At 36.1% G+C, this 19,665-nt stretch overlaps 2 protein-coding genes across 2 annotated transcripts in view; one reads left to right on the top strand and one right to left on the bottom strand.

Annotated features, from left to right (window-relative positions):
* rpa2 (replication protein A2) overlaps positions 1 to 8,815 on the top strand; it is a 21,912-nt gene extending 13,097 nt beyond the window's left edge. The window contains exons 7-9 of the mRNA XM_051866096.1: positions 2,714 to 2,839; positions 3,144 to 3,238; positions 8,496 to 8,815. Coding sequence (XP_051722056.1) covers positions 2,714 to 2,839; positions 3,144 to 3,238; positions 8,496 to 8,583 — 309 coding nt within the window. The 3' untranslated portion in view covers positions 8,584 to 8,815. The remainder of the gene's footprint in view (positions 1 to 2,713; positions 2,840 to 3,143; positions 3,239 to 8,495) is intronic.
* On the bottom strand, positions 8,679 to 19,480 carry themis2 (thymocyte selection associated family member 2). Its single transcript, XM_051866087.1, has 6 exons — positions 19,102 to 19,480; positions 17,616 to 17,756; positions 16,709 to 17,134; positions 11,709 to 12,886; positions 9,225 to 9,333; positions 8,679 to 9,062 (listed from the first exon to the last, which is right to left on the bottom strand). The coding sequence occupies exons 1-6, from the start codon at positions 19,196 to 19,198 to the stop codon at positions 8,980 to 8,982; spliced, it is 2,034 nt and encodes a 677-aa protein (XP_051722047.1). The 5' UTR covers positions 19,199 to 19,480; the 3' UTR covers positions 8,679 to 8,979.
* Between the last annotated feature and the right edge of the window lie 185 nt (positions 19,481 to 19,665).

Below are 19,665 nucleotides of genomic sequence, written 5' to 3'. Positions count from 1 at the left end.
AGTAATGTAACGCATTACTTTCCATAGAAGTAACACAATTAGTTACTTTTTAAGGAGTAACGTTATATTGTAATGCATTACTTTTAAAAGTAACTTTCCCCAACACTGAGTATAATAACTAGGGCCCTACGAAGTCAGTTTTATTCTTTCCCAAATTCTGTTTTATTTTTTCATAAATTCTGTGTTTTCTGTTTAAATGTTTTCTGGATTGTGCTTTAATAGTTTAATAAAGTTAATAATTAAAAGGGATGTTTAATAAGATGAATTCATAAAACTTTAGTAATTTAAGGATTTATTTTTAACAACAATAGGACACTGAAACATTTTGTTTATTTATTTTAAAGAAATTGTCTCAAATTTTCTGTATTCTGTGTTTTATGATTTAATACAAAATTATTATAAAAAATGGTGGTAATTAAATGAATCCATATAACTTTAACATTTTAATTAATTTTTAATATGCAATCAAATGAAATTTCAACCATTTTGATTTTTGGTTTAAAATTATTTATTTATTTATTTTTGCTCAGGTTAATGGTTTAAATTAAAACATGGATGAAATTGTGTGGAATTTCTTAAAAATACGTGTTATTACTTTGTGAAGTACATTCTAATGTAATCTATATCTTACGATATTTTTCTCAAATGAAATGGTGTAATGCTGCTGAAGTGACTCTGGAGATGAAGTTCATGTCCTCCTATATGAGACGGCAGACATTAAAAACACCACGAGTGTCACGCTTGCTTGAGTATGTGTAGTAGACCTAACTGAGACGCACAACATGCAGACTTGTCTTTTCACACTATAATGTTTACAGACACTAGTCTATAACACGATTTTATTAACTGTACAGTCCTACCCTAGTGAAAAAAAAACATATACTAAAATGTATTTGAAATACATTTATTTCATGCTAAGTATACTACAAATACATTTACATATTTTTGTGCTTAATAAAAAATACCCTGCAATTGTACTTTTGGAATACTAAACTGGTACACTTAAAGTCTGCTAAGTTGGAACTACAGGGTTTTTCCTGGGTCAAAAATGGTCTTCGGTGGTGGATGACAGACACGGTCATCCACGCAAACAGTAAAAGTACCCTACCTACATGATCTCTATATGAATATATATTAATAATCAGTATTAAAAAGTAGCATTTTAACTAATAGTCTAATTTTCTGCCATATACAATTGAATGCACCTAGCTAACAATAACTTGCTTTGTTCTGATTTCACCTGACTCCAGTCTAAACTAACTGATTTTATAGGTGATTTAGTACACATTGTCATATAAAATATAAATAATATAAATAACCTGAAAATACTGTGGCTAAATCTTACTAACCACTCTTGCTAAATGGGGTAAGCACACTTACGTTCTCATTTCAGAGGTGTTCGGAGTAAATGATTTGTTATACACCGATTCAGACAGTGACGTCTCGTGAGTTCAGTGTTGGACAGATCAGTTGTTTTAACCATTTATTAAAATGAATCTGTTCAAGTGAGTCAATAGGTCACAAATCAGACATTAGCAGATATGGACGCATTGTGTGCGAATCCCGGCTGTTATGACATCGCAAATGTTTTGTCAACACAGAAAACACTTCATCACTGGATAGGATTTTTTTTTTTTTTAGTTTATTGAAAGTGGTTTATGTCAGCCGCATGTGCGGAATGCCTGTCAGAGAAGATGGTGATGTTCTTTTGAGCACTATTCACACCAAGCGGTAATTCAGGGAAAAAAATTCTCTGAATGCACCACATGAAACATGGATTCAGTCTTCCGAACTTTTAGCATTGTGCCAGTTGATTTCGATTAAAGGGTTAGTTCACCCAAAAATGAAAATAATGTCATTTATTACTCACCCTCATTTCGTTTCACACCCGTAAGACCTTCATTCATCTTCAGAACACAAATTAAGATATTTTTGATCAAATCTGAGGGTATCTGATCCACACATAGGCAGCAACATCATTGCACCTTTTGAGGTCCAGAAAGGTAGTTAAAAACATGGTCAAAATAGTCAACGTGACTACAGTGGTTCAACCTTAATGTTATGAAGCGACGAGAATACTTTTTGTGCACAAAAACAAAACAAAAATAATGACTTCATTCAACAATTTGAACCGTTGTCACTCAATACTGAGTTGATCATAATGCAGGAAAAACCCTGAACTACTAATTTTGTACTTAATGCAGTTTAGTTATCTGGAAGTAGTGCTGAGGTCTATACTTGCTAAAGATATACTTGGGTATATTTGATTGAGCTAAAGTGAAATTGCAAGTATACTTTAGGTACACTTTAAATATCTTGCATTAAAGACGGATATTATACAAAGATCATACAATCCTTATTAATAATGCTATTACTTTTTAGGCATAATATTAAGAAATGTGCATTGTGCAATAAAGAAGTAGTCCAAATAAAGTTTTATTATTATTTATTTATTTATTTATTTTTTTTATCAGTAAGTCTTAAGTGATATGTCAATAAATATGTTAATAGATTTGAAGTATACTTAGTATGAAATAAATGTATTTTAAATAGATTTTGGTATAGGTTTTTTTTTTTTTTTTGGGTTCTTTTGATTTATTCATCCAAATTCTGTGACTTTCCACTTTATACAGTATATTCTATTTTTATGACTGGATACCGTGATCAACCTGGCCAATATATCTGTTTGATAATAGATGCTCTTTCTTCATAGATGGGAGGGGGCGGAGGGATGAACACGATGCCTGTGTCTCATACTAGCATGGGTAGCATGGGGTCTGCTGGAAGCTATTCTGGTGCTAGTATGCTAGTCAATGGTTTGAGTGCCAACCAGAACCAGGTGAGTCAAAATGCTTCATTGTACAAGAGTTACATTACATGATGTATTTGTATGTGATGACGTATTTGAAACAATAATGTATATTACGTAGTCATCTAGAGATCATATATTCACTATCATACATTATTTTGTTTTGTTTTTTTTCTTCCAAAAATGATAATTTGATCATAAAATTAGATTATAAAAATAACATATTTATATACACACTGCTTGAATTCTTTTTCATTTTCTGTGCACGTTTTGACTGTGTCATCATAAGTTCAGAGTTGTGTTGTGCTGATGTTGAGTTGTGTTCTTCGTGCAGGTTTTGGGCCTGATCAAGAGTTGTCATGAGCCTCAAGGCATCAGCATGCAAGACCTCAAGCAGAAGCTTAATAGCATGAGCGTCAATGTTATCAGGTACAAACTTCTTCTGGGATGTGTCTCTATAAAGAAAAAGCTTTTGTAGTGGACCATAACCCAGCAAAAGATTTGACGTTTCTCTTCCTCTTTCTTAGTTTCCATTTCTCTTCTGTAACCCCAAATAAGCTGGGAGAATAGCACGTCCTTAATTTCTCTGAAAAGGCTTCCTCTATTGCCTGTCATAGGAAGCTAAATGTGAAACATCTTGTGAACTTGAGTCTCAAGTCTTATGAGAACAGAGCTCAATAGTTTGTTTCCTAGTCTGTTATGTAGAAATGGTATTTCAGAATTTGACTTTAACAAAGTTGTCATAGTTTTGCATTTCTAATGCTATTTTAAAATTGACTTTGCCACTTTATAAAATGCGGTTTCCTTTTTTCTGCAGTGCGCATTTGTGTAAGTTTTAGTTGAGTAATTCTAGTTAAATATCACTTAAGGAACAGCACGTTGATGGCCACTGACATCTAAAATAAGCTAAACTTTTTCAAAAGTCTTTTCACTGCAACAGGCGTGTGTGCGCACCAGGAAGGCATCTTTAGGTTATTAAAAGAACTGTCTCTAAAAAAAAAAACTGAGCACCCACATAGCTACAAACAATAAACTTTACAACCTGTACGTTGATGAAAACGCAACGGGATGCACTTACTGCCTCAGATGCAGCCATTCTAATGACGTCAAAAACACAACATGCTCTGGTCAAAAACTAATAACTTAATTTGAGCTTGACTTTGGTAAAATGATGATAATATAATGCCACATGCAAGTATATGATCAAATAAAGCCACAATATCAACTTTAAAACAGTGTTTGATTTAAAAAAAAATTTTTTTGTTTGTTTTTTTTTTCTCCTGAAAAGTAGCAGTTTTGGTAGGTTTCTGACTGACTATAACTGGGGGGCCCAAAATTACTTTTTCCCTATGTTATAGTCAGTGTTGGGGAAAGTTACTTCTAAAAGTAATGCATTACAATATTGCGTTACTCCCTAAAAAAGTAACTAATTGCGTTCCCTTAGTTACTTTTTATGAAAAGTAATAGGTTACTTTTGCATTACTCTTTATCACCTGAGCTGGGCTTGCTTGTTTGTTTGTTTTTAATAACAACAAAAAAGTAATATTTTTGGCAAATGTTAAGGCCCTTTCACACCAAAAGTGAAGTGAATAAGCCTCAGGCTGAAGGAAATGTATTACGCCTGTACAGTAGAGGGTGCAGCTCTAACAAACCTTTCAGCTGTGCTGATATTCTGGATTAAAGAAGAACAGGATACAGGAGAAGGAAGTTCAACACTCTTATTTCTAAATCTAATCTAAAGTAATAGTTGCTTATTAGTATGATTGAATTAGATCATTGAAGGTCAGCAGCAAAGACATTGGTTAATAAAGTGAGATTAAATACATAAAGCATATTTGTGTAATTTAATATAGTTACTTTTTCACACAAATATGTAATAATTGCGTTACTTATTTGAAAAAGTAACAGATTTTGTTGTAAAAAGTAATCTGATTACATAACTCAAGTTAATTGTAATGCATTAACCCCAACACTGGTTACAGTATGAGGTAAATCCAGCCCTGCTGATGATATCTCTAGCTCCATCCAGATTTGACCATTTGAGATATCTTTATCTCAAGATAACAGTAGATAATAATACTGTGTAATAATCATTTCTCTCATTTAAATCATAATTTCATTTATATTAGGAATATAAAGTGTTTGCCGCTTTTTGCATTATAACCTAGCAATGAGTGGGAGATGTTAGTGTCAGCATAGATTAGCGCTATGCTGCCACAAATGTGCACACGCAAGGGAAAACAAACAGACTGACTGAACAATGAGTGAGATCTTAATAACCACAAAAGGAACCTTCTATTGATATGTTTGCATTCTCATGGTTACAGTTATTAGAGTAAGATTTCCTATGAATTCTCTTCTCAAAGCGCAGAGCAGCGCATGTTCTTTTGCAAGTCTTGCAGTACATCTTCCTGAGAACCAGGGGAAAAAAACATTTTGTGAATTTAGTATTTTTTTTTTTTTTTTTTCAGTCAAAAAATTGCTTAAAAGATAATTTATTCATATGTTATGCTATCAGAACTCAATGGGCTTTAGCACTGAATAGTTCTAGGAACTCAGTTATATGAACTAGCCACTAGGATTGTTCGCAGAGAACTAATTTCTCCCCCAGGCCATGATCCTGGTTGCAATAGGAACTCTGAAGCTGCCGACAGCTGCATCTTTAAGCGCGGCATTTACAAATGCCAAAAACTGGTGGATGGAGGACACCGTGATAGGAGCTGTGTTTGTTGTGTGTCATGAGTTTCGTGATGACGGAGATTATCATGAAACTCCCGCATAAATTACGAGACTGAAAGAGCAGAAAGTGGGGCTAAGAGATGAAATCTCCTATGACAACTTTCAGTATTACATATCATCGAGGTGGAGAAAAGAACACAATGCTGCAGACAACCGGTAAATGCCTTAATTGCTGTTTTTCATGTTTGTGAAGTAAATATGTTTGCACGGCTTTTTAAAAAATGCTGGGTCCCGGTGTTTGACATGCGTTTGACCAATCAGCATACGCTTGTCACGGATAATTTCTGTAGTGCTAGTTTAGACCGTACTCCGAAATAGGAGCTAATTTATTTCCCTCAAAAGGAGTTCCTAGTTCCTGCGGTGCGAACGCGGCAAAATCCGGGTACTTCCACCAATAATGTTTTGAACTATGAAAAGGTCCCTCCAGTGCGAAAGCCCCTTCAGTTAATCAAAAATAACAAGCTTCGTATGTATAACCTATGGGTTTGTATAACCCATTCATAATTTTAATAAAGTTATATTTTTCATGCTGCCTAGTACACACTGCAAATATTTTGAAGTGACAACTAAATTAAAGTGCAGGATTGAATCTAAAATTGCGATGTTTGACAAACGGGACAAAAAAAAATTTCTGATGTCAAAATAGTAGTGGTCGACAGATATAAGTTTTTCACTGAGAACACCAGTGCCTGAGCACACAACGTTCTCAGTGTTCATTTATTATTAATAAATTATTAGATAGAACCGTTAAACAAAAAGTAAACGGTATACAAAAAGTATAATAGCATTTTCTTTTATATTAGTAATAAAAAGGCAAACCGTATAATACTTTCTAATTTACCGTCAGCATTCAGCAAATACGCATTTATATCATTTAAACAAATCTTTGAATATCTTATCAAAATTTCATTTCACCAACATTGCAGACTTCAGCTGTGAGATCCTCTGAAGTGTGCATTTGTAGCCTGCATGAACATGTGCATTCTGTGCCTGACGGTCGGTCCACGAGAATTGAATGCAGACTGGAGGAGAGTTCAGCTGTCACTGGAGTCTAGTGTTGTCAAAAGTACAGACTTCGATACCAAGTCCTTGAACTATGCTGTGCTATATTGGGGCTGGGCGATATGGCCAAAATATCACACCATTTTTCATATCAGTCGATATAGATAATTATCACAATAAATGTCAAATCAAATTCTTTGAAAGCTGATTTTTGCTCCTGAGTGAAAGTTTTACAAACCAGACCGTTAATTGTGGTTTTATCATCAGACTACTCTTTATCATCAGAACATGACCAAGACTTGCTAAACAAGTGAACATTTTACTAATTAATATTCCATGTTTTGTCACTTAGAAATGCACATTTGACAGTATCAATAGCTCGAGTTGGGATGTAAATTTATGTTCATTAACAAAAACAGTAACATCTGTAGAAATTGTAACAACCTCATTTTAAAGGGTAAAATTTTATAGGGTAAGGTTTGGTCTTCCATAGTATTTGGATCATGTTAACCATGGGTAAAACCACACATTGCACAGCACTACCATGGTAAAAAAAGATATTGTGCTGAATAACCAGTATAATGAGCTGTGCGCTTGTAGTGTGAACCATGCTCTGCTCACTTTAAACTGTAGAAACTGTAAAATGGGGCTGCAGTTGTCATTTTGTCTCACCGTCCGGTTGGAACCAAACCAGGGCCCGGAATCGGACCACGATCTGCTATTTGAGGATGCCTGTTTTAATGTATTATTTACTTAAGATTATTTTTGCATTAAAAATTAACTGATTATATTCAGTTGTTTTTCAGTTTCAAATAGTTCAAACAAAAATAGTTTGTTTTTACTATGGTACCAAAATTGGTACAGAGAACTGTGACATTTGACCGGTATTGGTACCGACTACTGAAATTTGGTGCCATGACAGCCCTCGCTTTTTTCATACCATGTATGGAAATAGGCTTATTCAGACACAGGGTTCGTTTGTGAACTTTTCTAGTTTCCCACCAGATGCTTCACAGCTCACAATATGCAAATGTTTGTCAACACCTTTTTTTGTTTTTTTGTTTTTTTGTTTTTTTTGTTCCTGTAATACTGAACTAAGTCAATCATGTGTAAAAGCTATCTAATAACACAACCCAAGCCGACTTTCAAAGTTAATCAATTCCTGCTTCAGAAGGAAGTGAGATAAATGGACTCACTTGTCTATCTGCTGCGCACATTGTTCTGAATATATGATGACCCTGATAAGACAACTCCCCCTTTTCCAAGATGTACATGAAAGGCTTTTTGAAGACCAAATCTTGTTTTATAAAGAGAATTTTTATTTTAAAATAATTTTCATATTGCATATTTTTTATATTTTAATTTTTTATTTGAAAGTATGGTAAATACTGGTAAAATGTACCATCACATTTAAAAATAAACACTTTTTGACATACCATAAAAATAACCTGTAGCCCATCTGAATTATATAACAATTAGGCTGTCCATCTCATAATGAAAACCATGTAGCCTACCAAAATTTCATCAACAGTAGAAGAGAAATCTTATTGATTTCTTTGAAATCTGGGTACCATCTTGCGCTTTTAAAATCACGTACGAGGGGATTTTCACTTTTGTATGCGGACGGTGCACGGACGCAGATGGTCGAAGTATACTTTGGGCTTTAGACGTTAAGCTTTTCTTTCTCTGTTAGCATTTAAGACTGTTTTTTTTCTCGCTCACAATCTTATAACATTACACTCTGGCACACCGTATTTGGCGCCACCTATTGTTGCAGGTGTATTATTGACACATAAAACTCTGGACCCTGAATATAAGACAAACCTTTTTTCAGATGTATTTCTAAGAAAAAAAACACTTATATTCAGAACAATACGGTACACCTTGTCATGAAACAGTTCTTTTAACTGCAGTTTAATTCTCATTTTTCTTTACCTTTTTACAGGCAAATTGTGGATTTTCTCAGCAACGAGGGACACATTTTCTCCACCATTGATGAGGACCACTTCAGATCAACAGACAATGAAGTCTAATTATGTTTTTGTCATATATGTTATCAGACCTCAATAAGCCCATTTCTTATCTTTGATAGTTTTCAAGGAGAAAAAAAAAAAAAAAAAACTATATATTTCAGTTCTTTTCTGTAATTTTAATAAAAGCATACTCATTTAAACTTACATTATTTCTTTAGAGGTTAGCATGTCTTAAAGAATAAGCAGTAAGAATGACATTGCCTAATTTACATTAAAGTGTATATTTGTTCAACCTTGCATTGGCACGACTTTGAGTATTTAGACACATTGAAAACTATTGCATATTTGTGCTGTTGAGACTCCATATTGGCTGGTACTTTCTTGATTTCTTTTGCACCTCTTGTTATGAAGACAAGCTGTATTCCTTTGTGTACATGAATACAAAGTGTTCTTGATCTAATAGAACAGGCTTTCATGGGTGGGGATCAATGCGTCCTCGATTGACTCATAGTCATGGTCTGAGTCAGAGGGTCTCCTTGCTTTTTTTTTTTTTTTTTTTGGTGGAAGGAAAGAAAATGATAGATTAAAATCTACATAATATTTTAGCTTCCTGATTTTGGGTCATTGCTGTTCCAAATATCATGGAATGGGTGTTAAAAATCATTGAAGCATCAAATATTTAAATGTAAAGACAAACAAACCTGCTTTTTGTGCCTTCGTGGGACTTTTCACGTACATGTTGGGCAGACTGACACTCTCGGCTATTGATATGCTTTTCCTAGGCAAGATTGGAGGGGGCTGATCTGGTGTCTGGTGGAGTTCAACAAGAAAAAAGTGTCAAAGCTGCTGAGCCAGCTTGAATAAGAAAAGAGGAACACAATGCTTTTTATTTTCTTCCTGTTCAGTATGCATAAGCGCATAGTTACCATACCAGACTTTATAAGGGATGATTTATGCTTGTACCATTTTAGGAGAAGAATGAATAGTTTACCCAAAAATGAAAACTCGGATCATCATTTACTCACCTTCATGTTGTTACAAACATGCATTTATTGATGCCATTATGAATGACATGCTATAGTTCATAGGGCTGCTTGATAATGGCAAAAATCATAATCATGGTTATTTTGGTCAATATTGAAATCATGATTATTTAACATGGTTATTGCTGGGTGATATGATAAGTCTTATTTCATGATACAAGTAGCTAATTTTAGATATATAATTTTAGATACTTCAGCAAAAGCTATTACTAGGTTAATGTAAGTAAAATGGCCTCAAAAGTTGTAGAAGATAAGTAAACAGTCAGCAATACCATAAGAACAAACGAAACGAAAACAAAACTGACAAATACAACAGAACAAAAATACAAATTAAATCAACAGTGCAGTGGTATTAAGATAAGTAATAGCCTACAAAAACTGAATAAACCAACAAATGTAAAATAACACTGCTGTATACATTAAATATGGATTCATTCAAGAGCAGTGAGTGATTTTATCTTTGTCTTTTGTTGTTTGATTAACATTAATGACTACAGCAGACTTATTAGGGTGCTGTCACTTTAAGAGCTGTACGGATTCAGTATACCATAACACATGCAGTTTCTTTCTCAACTGTTTACATTAATTTAATACATAACCAAGTGTGTTTACGAGGATACTCGCCAAAACTGCATTTTTGCATGTTGGCTATTTGACCACTTTGGCGCGTATCCGAAGCCCGCAGTATACTTTGCTCATGCACTTTCCTCTCCGACTCGTGCACAGAAAGCCGCCTAGGGGATAGTATCTCTTTCGTAGCTTAATGCGCTTTTAATAACACTGTTTAATATCAAACACATCCCGCAGTTTAGCAACAGTGTTTTGCGCAATAATCATTTTACATCAATTATCTTGTTTTCATAATTGTTGGAAGCCAAAACCAAAAAATCAATTGTGATTAATCGCACAGCCCTAATAGTTCATACAATGAAAATGAGGAAACAGACCTGCTCCAATGACATAAGAGCACCATAAAAGTGGTCCATACAATTCATGCAATTCCTTCCCAAGCCATCTTCCCAATTCCATCTTAACTTTACACTAAATATTCACATTCAAAAATGTTTGTGCGGGGTGGAACTCCAAGGAACACGCAGCGGTGTTTGGTTCCTGAATGAATCTGTGTTTTGAATGAAAAGGTTAAGTGAATTAATCAATGACTTGTTCATAAAGTCAGTCACTTGCTTCATTCCTGAATGAATGAAGATTTTCTTTGTAGTTCTTAGAACCAGCTGCAATTTTTTAAAATCTGTGGCTGTCCTTTTTTCCCCATCATATCATATTTCCTAATTAAAGTTTTATTTAAAACATTAATTTCTTACATTAATCAATGCAATTGTAGTTGCAGTGTAAATGCATTCTTGCCCTCTGAGCTGCAATAAACAGTCTGTAAATGCATCTAAATGCCACTTCAAATGCAGCTTTTTGCAGTGAAAAGATGATTTTGTTGATACTGATTACATTTGACTCATTTAATACTAAAAATGTGCATGTTATAAAAGGTAAAAATGCCCCTGGGAATCAATTTAAGGGGGCGAATATCACCCCCTGATGAAAAAGTTTATTTCTGTCACTGATGGCAAGAAGTAATTATTAATTGCTTTATTACATGATTCTTTGTGTAGAATGTCTTTCTAAATCTATAATGCAGTGGAGATGGTGCACATAATGAATTACTAAAGTTTCTAAAAAACAAAATATAATGAGGTTTAATGATATTAAAACTGAAAAGAGTTTTGACACGACTTTAACACTGACAATATGTATGGTGCTTTGTCATTTTTGGAGGTTGACAGCATCCATCCCCAAACACTTTCATTGTATAGCAAGTAGCGTGAACATCTGCAGAACATCTTTTGTTTCACAGAAAAAGTAAGTTTTATGGATTTAGAACAAGATGATCACATTTTTGGGTGAACTATTCCTTTAAAAAGAATTTATTGCTGTGCTTGTAACTAAGTATGTGAGCAATTGATTTTTCCATTACTCATTAACATTAATCACAGAAAGGGGAATTTGGAAAATGCTGTAATGGATAATCCTGTAGTAGCTAATCTGAGAATGTAAATCAGAACAAAACAGACACATTACTGTTTGATTTCTACATTTCTATTTTAGTTAGGTGAATAAAAGTTTGCTTACATCATCTGGCGGAGGTGGAGCAGGGGCCCGTTTACCCTTTGTCTGATTAAGCGAGAGGCTGTTGAGTTGTTCGGTCACATTGCTCTTTACTTTTGGTGATGCATGTTTAGGCTTAGGGGTCTTTTTAGGTGCTTCTGAATTAGATGGCTTCCGCTTTGGTGGACGAGGAGGTGGTTCCTCAATTTTGCTTATGAGTTTGTGATATTCATAGTAGAATTTCTCTGTCACCTCAGTGACTGTCTCTACATGAAGTTCTGGGGGCTCATCACTGGGCCACGGCAGACGATCAGTAGTGAAACAGAGAGACATTTGTAACCAGCGTACCGGCAACTCAAAACACCAATCTGGTTTATTGGATAGGCTCGCCAATACTGTGGTCTCTGTGAAAGTCTCCTCAAGCTTAAGTGCTGTTAACCCCATCAGGGGATCTTTTTCTAGGTCTTTATCCCGAGTCACCACTTTGACATCCAGAGGCAAAGGGCTGCTCATTAAATCTGATAATTTATACTTCTTGTTGTCTGAAAGCTTTTCCACAAAGTTACCAGGCATAAACAGTGGCAGAGAGATTTCCTCACTGTCGTCTTCCTCATCTTCATCATCCTCATCGTCCACTTCCATAGTCCGTTTGCAAATTAGACTTTCTAATTTCTGAGCAGCTCCAGATTTATCCCCAAGTCCATCCTTTAGCTTCGTCCCCAACACTTCCAGCTGCTCGCCGACACTGAGTGCAGGCATTCCCTCTTCCTCTACCGCCTCATAGTGCCGTGTCACGCTTACTTTCAAACCTGGAGACTGAGAGGATGCCAAGTATAGCTCGTACACTGATCCGAATTCCCGGGCCCTTCTTCTCATTCGTCCACCATACCTCTCTGAGATGAAGAAGTACTGTTTTTCCTTCCTTCCCTTTGGAGTTGAGGCTAATATCAATGTTTTGTGGCCACACCCGTGCAACACGAGGTGCCTTTCTCTTTGCAGTTCTTTGAACCAGCTACAATTAAAAAACTGATTGCCTTCTGGGGCATCAAGGATCTCTGCCAGAGTGGGGAAGGACTCCTTTGGCTGACTTGCAATTTCAGTCAGAGATAACGGAGTTATGAACACTAAATCCTGGAACTGTTCTGTCACATCCTGGACATCCACTTCCAGACTGGAGGGGAACTTCACTACGTTCTTCCTCACTAAATGAAAAAAAAAAAAAAATCATTAACAAACAGTTATTCCAGGACCATTTCCATGTATCAAGCCTGTATGACAGGGATGCCCAATTCTGCTCCTGGAGGGCCAATGTCTCACAGAGTTTAGCCCCAACTCACATGCCTGAATGATTCTAGTAATCCTTAAGACCTTGCTTAGCTGGTTCAGACATTTTTAATTAGGATTGGAGCTAAACTTTGCAGCACAGTGGCCCTCCAGGAGGAGGATTGGACGCTCCTGCTCTGACAGGTGTAATCAGTTCTACTCCTGGAGGACTCCAACTCAACACACCGGCCTGTAGTTTTCAGGCAAAGCCAAAGATCTTGAGTAGCTGGCTCAAATGTGTGTTAGATTAGGAAGATACTGGAAGATGAACCTCCAGGTGCAGGATTGAGTGACAGCTGATTGCCCTTTTCCACCAACATAGTGGTTCTTAATGGTGCTCGCCTGAGGGATTTGCAAAACCCTCTTGTAACCGGACAATGCTAAACCAATTCCTATCTACTTGAATGGGGGAATATCAAAATCTCAAAAATCGCTTGCCAAATCCACATTTAAAGAACATATTTCAAATCAGCAAAAAAAAAAAAAAAAATCTTATAAATGTTTATTCTCAAATAGCAAGATTCTTCAGCCAGTGCAGCCAATCCAGTCCCAAGAGCCATTCTATGGGAACCGGATCTTTTTTACAGATTGGTGATTGGCTCTTTTTTTTTTTTTTTTTTTATAAGACTGAATTTGTCCCATATTGCACGCTGTAGTTTCTCCCATTCATAGTAATTTTGAGTGAATTATCTTCGTAGTTGTAGTTTTTGTTTAAATGCAAGGATCTGGTTTGTGTAATCTAGTTATTTTTGCTTCATTCTTGCCAGATTGAGTTGCTGCTCTTTAGAAAATGTTTAGTGCAGACTCCCAGTCTCTGACAGTAGCAGTTCCTTGTTTGAGACAGCAGGTTTTGTGGTCAGTGTTTTTCTGCTCCACAACTACCTTTTTTGTAGTGACGATAGAGTGCTGCAAGGATGACGTATTTTTGTATGCCAAAACCCAGAATTTTGAAATTTTGGCACTTTCTTTTCCATTGCCCAGAAGTCAATAAGGTCCCTGGTGAACACAAGCTCAAAATGTTTTCACGTTTGATTTTACAACATAAAATACATCAGTAATACCGCTTGTGGTGTTTTAAAGCTTTTATTTGTCTTGAAAAATGCAGTTGCTATCAAGTGTCTAAATGGGACTACAGAGGTTGTCAGAGACATGAAACGTCATCACACCGAACAGGTAAACTCATCTACTCACTAGTCCACCATTGCAGCCTCATTGTGTTTATAATCACACACTCTTTAACTATTCTAACTCAAACTTTCAGGGAAAATCCTCAAAATTCAAGATTTGTACTAATTTGTGAAGATTATCATGATGAACTAAATTTGTAAGAGTCATAAACTTTTCTTGGTCACAGAGCTTATTCAGCAATAATCCAGAAGCCAATGAAATATAGCTGTGAGCAACAATTATCGGGGTTCAAAGCCTTTAAGCACTTGTGCAAAAAGATATTACGTTTTATTTAGCAAGCATGTAACCACTTAAATCATAGAAGGAACAGACCATTTTCCGCCAATACAGGCAATTTACCATTGGAAATATATGGGTTTTAAATAGGGCTGGGTAAAAAATATCGATTTCTCGATTTTAATCGATTCTCATTTTTACGAACCGATATCGATTCTTAAATCCCAAGAATCGATTAGTCTAGTCTGTTTTCAGTTGATGAATGAACAGAACATGTAGTGCGCCTCCCATCCAATAAATCACAATATTCTTTGTGCTTTGTTACTTTTGATATGAAGCAAAGTCTCATACTTTAAATGACGTCCATCTTATTGTGAGATTCAAAATATAAATACCGTTGTGGCGCTGTTTAATGTGACGTGACAGATCGCTGTAACACCTCAGTTAAAGAGAAGCGGCAGCACAAGCGCATGTGAACAGCTAGAAAAGTGAACTCTAGAAAGCAGCATTCTGATAAATATAGCTATGCACCTTTACATATTCATTATAATTTTTAATGTTTAATGCATGTTTGAATAAATCAGTTATGACAGCCACGATTTAAATGTTTATATTTCAAAAAAACGAATTGGAGTAGAAATATGATTATGTAATTCTAAACTTTATTTATAATAAAAAACATCGAGTGTAATTTAAGTGTTTGTATATAAATAAGTTAATTTTAACCTTCAATATTATAGTAAAGTAATACCAACTGACTCCCATGTGTAGTTTACAGCATTAGTTGAGAGATTTTTTTCCTCTAGAAAATTTGACATGTACTGTAACTTATATACTACACCCAAAATAATCTATATCGAATCGAATCGCATCGCAAGCATGTGAATAGTAATCGAATCAAATCGTGAAAATTGTCTCAATACCCAGCCCTAGTTTTAAAGCTTTTTAACAGTTATAGCACCACCTATAGACCGATCGTAAAGAAGCATGACAACATGACCGATCGACATATGCTCACCTATTTTCGTGAAGTTCCAAGTTTTCGTTTAGGAGTTATAGGCTTTTGTGAGCACTTGGCCATGCCCTTTTTCTAAATGACCCTGTTATAGCTACCCAAAGGGTAAACTTTTTTTGATAATTATTGACCTAGAGAGTCCAGAGAATTGTACTGCACTGGTTTGGTTCTGATTGGGCGAAAAACCTAGGACTAGTTCGCAAAAGTAGGTTTTCTACATAATCGCAAACATTTAATAAACAATTTGATTGACAGCAGTGGTTCTTGAGGCAAAGTTCTTCAGCATGAGGAGATCTATCAAATGATATGACTATTGTGTGGATGTGTGAAACACTACGGAAAACTCGTTAGCTCCACCTAGTGGCTGTTTCTTTCAAAATTCTTACAGACCTTTAGGGCCATGAGTCGAAAGTGCCCCAACGACTTTCGTTCCAATCGGCCTCCGTTAACCTTGTCTAATAGGTGCTCAAATTTCATTGGCGGGCATGTTTTTTTTTAGATACGCCAATGTCCTCATAGACAATCATGGCACCTTGGACAAAGACACTGCATGCCCATTTTCAAGTCAATCGGACTAATAGTTGGCTGATTATAGCCATTTTCCAAGTTTTTTTTCCTGTTATAGTGCCACTAAGTGGCCAGTCACTGTGTCCTTTTTCATGCGACCACAGAATGAGCACATAGGTGTGCCAAGTTTGGTGTAAATATCTCATTCTGTTCACGAGTTATAGCCATTTTAGTAAAAGTGGCTCCACCCACTTTGAACCTAGGACTAGTTCGCAAAAGTAGGTTTTTCAAATACCTGAAAATTTCCAAAATGTATTTTGTCCATCTTGAGCCAAGGATTCCAACGATATAAAACACTTGAGTCTACACCTAACGGTTTAGGACTTATGAGCCATTTCGTACTTTTGACCCCTGTAGCGCCCCCCGTCAGGCCGATCGGGGTGAGCCTTGCTGACGTTGTAGATGTTGTAAGTACTACCAGCTTTACTGTTTGGTCTGCCCAATCACTTTTAGGGGAGAATGCTGATCCTTTGAAATTTTAACAATTACAATAGCGTTTCAGCGCTACGCGCATAAACTCCTAGAATTCCTATTGGGGTTTTTTTTGTCGAGGGAAGCAGGGTGATGCAAACTTACAGGCAGGCCTACAAAAATATGTCAAAAATGCAGCACTCTGTCTTGGATAATTACATATCAGGCTTTGGCACCAGCACAATGTCGGTGGAAAAAGGGCATGACAAATATTTACAAAGCAAAGTAACACTGTTGTACTTACTATGCATAATGGCACTGATTTCATACACAGGGCTGAAAACCAGCAAGGCTCCTCTGTTCTTAATGTTTGTGCTGCGGAAGCGACGGCAGCTCAGCCTGGCTGATGACATGATTTCCTGTAGAGTGTAACCACGGTCACTTTCATATTCGTAAAACTCTCCTTTGAGGGATAGAGGAAGGAGTATCTCTGCAGCAGCCATGTTCTGCCCTACCACATGACACCGTGCAAGTCTTTCTCCATCTTCAGCAATCTCCACAGAAAGCAGGGTCAACTGTTTTTTCGCTGGTACCGTGAAGTTGTCTATAGTCAACTCGTTGCTGCTTGTGAAGATGAAGGAGCCACAGGCGTCCACTCCAACAGGACACAGACCCACAATTTCCTCTATTGTATTGTATGGGAGGTCCTCAGCGACGAGTCTGAACTGACCTAGAGAGATTCATAGTGTGGTAAAATCAATAAACTTGGCCAGTTAGCTTTTGGTTTAGAAATGAATTTCCTGAGACAACCTTGAGCTTAAGTTAAGAATAGCATCATGACAATTGTATTGAAGTAAAATACTGTCTTGTATTGAATTAAAGATAATCTGTTGGTCCAATGGCAGATGGGCGGAATTCCTGTTTGAAAATAATCTTAACTTTTTAGGAGTTGATATAGAATGTGTGATTATGTGTGATATAGAAATTACACACGTTGCCTGTAATATTAAACTGATTATGTTCAGCAGCGCCTTAAGTGAAAAATACTGCTAGATCTCCATGAATCCTGTCCCAGTTTACCTCTAATCAATTGGGCTGTTATTTAGTCAATAGGCTAATGTAATGATATGTTGAATAACACAAGAAGTAGTTTCACTAACTCTAGTGTATCATTTTTCACGTCTGTGTATTGCTGTTGTTTAGTGGCTCACCTGAATATTCAGTAGGCAATTCATATGAAGATCCAGTGTCAATCTCCTCACAAGATACAGACAGGAGCTGTAAACCAATGATCTTCACCAAATCTCCAGTAGATAAACACACTTCACTCCCCGAAAGCTCATATATGGACCCTGAAAATAATAACACGTCAGCATAAGCCTCGTTTGCATAACCATCCATTTTAATAGTTGATTTCTACATGTTATGGACATTGATTGCATTAAAACCAAGTCAAACCTGACATATGAAGTCAGACCGTCTCTTTTATTTGTGAAAGTATGGATTAAATCTTCCTCTGTGATTATATGGTATTGATTATTTTATTTAGAGGCCTTTGTATTGTACTTCACTCAAATATACAAAGCTACTTTTTTTGGATTTCAACTCGGTTTGCAACCCAAAAATATGGGGGAAAACAAACCACATTATTAAAATCGAACGAATCAGCGTATAGCTGGGATAGGAAAATAAACAGGTTTATCATCTTTTAAAAGAGAGGTTCATATTTTGTTATTGATGTCAAAGGCGTCTAATCAATCTCGATATTTTGGTGCAAATACATCTGTCATTTAAGAACCCAAATTTGGCAGGTATCGTGCCCTCATTCTCAAAACCATTTCAGTTTTGGAAGTTAAGGACATTTTTATTTTTGTACAACAACCAATTTTAGTGCTATTTTGGTGTCACCATTTGACGTAAAATCTGACTCCCGACAGAAAACGGCTGACAACCACCAGTCATGAGCAAACTGAAATCTTTTTCAGTTTTATGCGGGTAAAAACTAATTTGAGAGATGAATTGAAAGCTGTAGTGAATCAAAATTGTAAATCAAGAACACATGCATATCATGATATGTAAAAAGCAGTGAATTTTTTATGTGCACCTTTGATTTGAGTTCACCCTTTATAAGAAACAATCTAGGCTGTTGGTTTGCGAAGCAATGCAGACAAGACTGCTCATTCTGCTCACACATCTACGTATACTGAAGGCACACAGCTTAAACCACAATGACAATAAATAAAGGTCTCTTAAACCCCATGTCCTGTTTGGGGTCGGAGGGACCTCACAGCCATTTCAATAACACTAAAACATACTTTACGCTGAAGTGTGAACTTAAATTTAACTCAATTCCACGCCTGGCAAATGTTATGTTACTTCTGTTTGAGGTTTCAGAGATCCCAGACATAAAACATGCTGTGGATGGAGTTTTCACACGCTATGGGGCCAAAACTTAAAAACCCCAAACAACAGGAGCATTCAAGAGAACATTCTTGTTCCTTATTTTACAAAAAAAGAGATGATGGTTAAAAGATACAAAACTGGAATAATTATTAATGCAAAACACATTTACGGATGTGGAGAACATAATAATTGACAGAATATTTAGTAGCTATTTTCCTTGTTTATTTAATTTTTTCCTCTTTGAAAAAGGGGAAATACAGAATATGCAGAGAGGATAAAAAGCATAAAACCTACCCTGGAAATAAACCCCAGAGCAGACCTGTAGGATGCGGGGCAGAGACTGCTGATCCAGACTGTTGATGAAGATTCGCAGGGACTGGAGGTCTCCCATCTCTCACGGCGGACAGTCACACACTGAGCTGATCTGCTGTTTGCGCACACTAACACTATAGTTAAGAGAGGAAGTCTCAAAAGTGACTCACCCAGAATCCACAATCACCATATAGTGAACTGCACACAAGCCTTTTTATTTATTTATTTATTTATTTTTTAATTCTTTATTTAAATAGATACATTTTGATATAACGTCTTTTGTTATTCTTGTATGTTTTGTTTCAACATATAATAACTGGATTAACAATGAATGTTTATGCGGTTTCACTTGTTTAACCACAAGCGTTGTGATCCTGTCGCTTGCTACTGTCTCCCGGAATTACAAATCCTTTTATGGCGAAGGCTTAGCTCATGAATATTACTTGAGTAATACTGATGTTGATTGGTTAGGCTTCCTAAAGGGGCGTTCACACTCGTTCCGTATTTCGTTCGTTAATTCGCCAGTTGACCTGACGCCCACTTACT

Source organism: Ctenopharyngodon idella, chromosome 16, assembly GCF_019924925.1.
Source record: "Ctenopharyngodon idella isolate HZGC_01 chromosome 16, HZGC01, whole genome shotgun sequence".
Classification (NCBI taxonomy): Eukaryota; Metazoa; Chordata; class Actinopteri; order Cypriniformes; family Xenocyprididae; genus Ctenopharyngodon; species Ctenopharyngodon idella.
Note: the sequence above shows the minus strand (reverse complement) of the source record. Positions and strands in the feature narration are given on the sequence as shown.

Excerpts from the sequence above, each read along its gene's own strand:
- themis2 (XM_051866087.1), bottom strand. The coding sequence starts at position 19,198 with ATGGGAGACCTCCAGTCCCTGCGAATCTTCATCAACAGTCTGGATCAG. Across the intron at positions 17,757-19,101 it reads CTCTGGGGTTTATTTCCAGG|GGTCCATATATGAGCTTTCG; the intron begins GTAGGTTTTATG and ends TATTATTTTCAG. Across the intron at positions 12,887-16,708 it reads AATCAGTGCCATTATGCATA|TGAGGAAGAACGTAGTGAAG; the intron begins GTAAGTACAACA and ends TTTTTCATTTAG.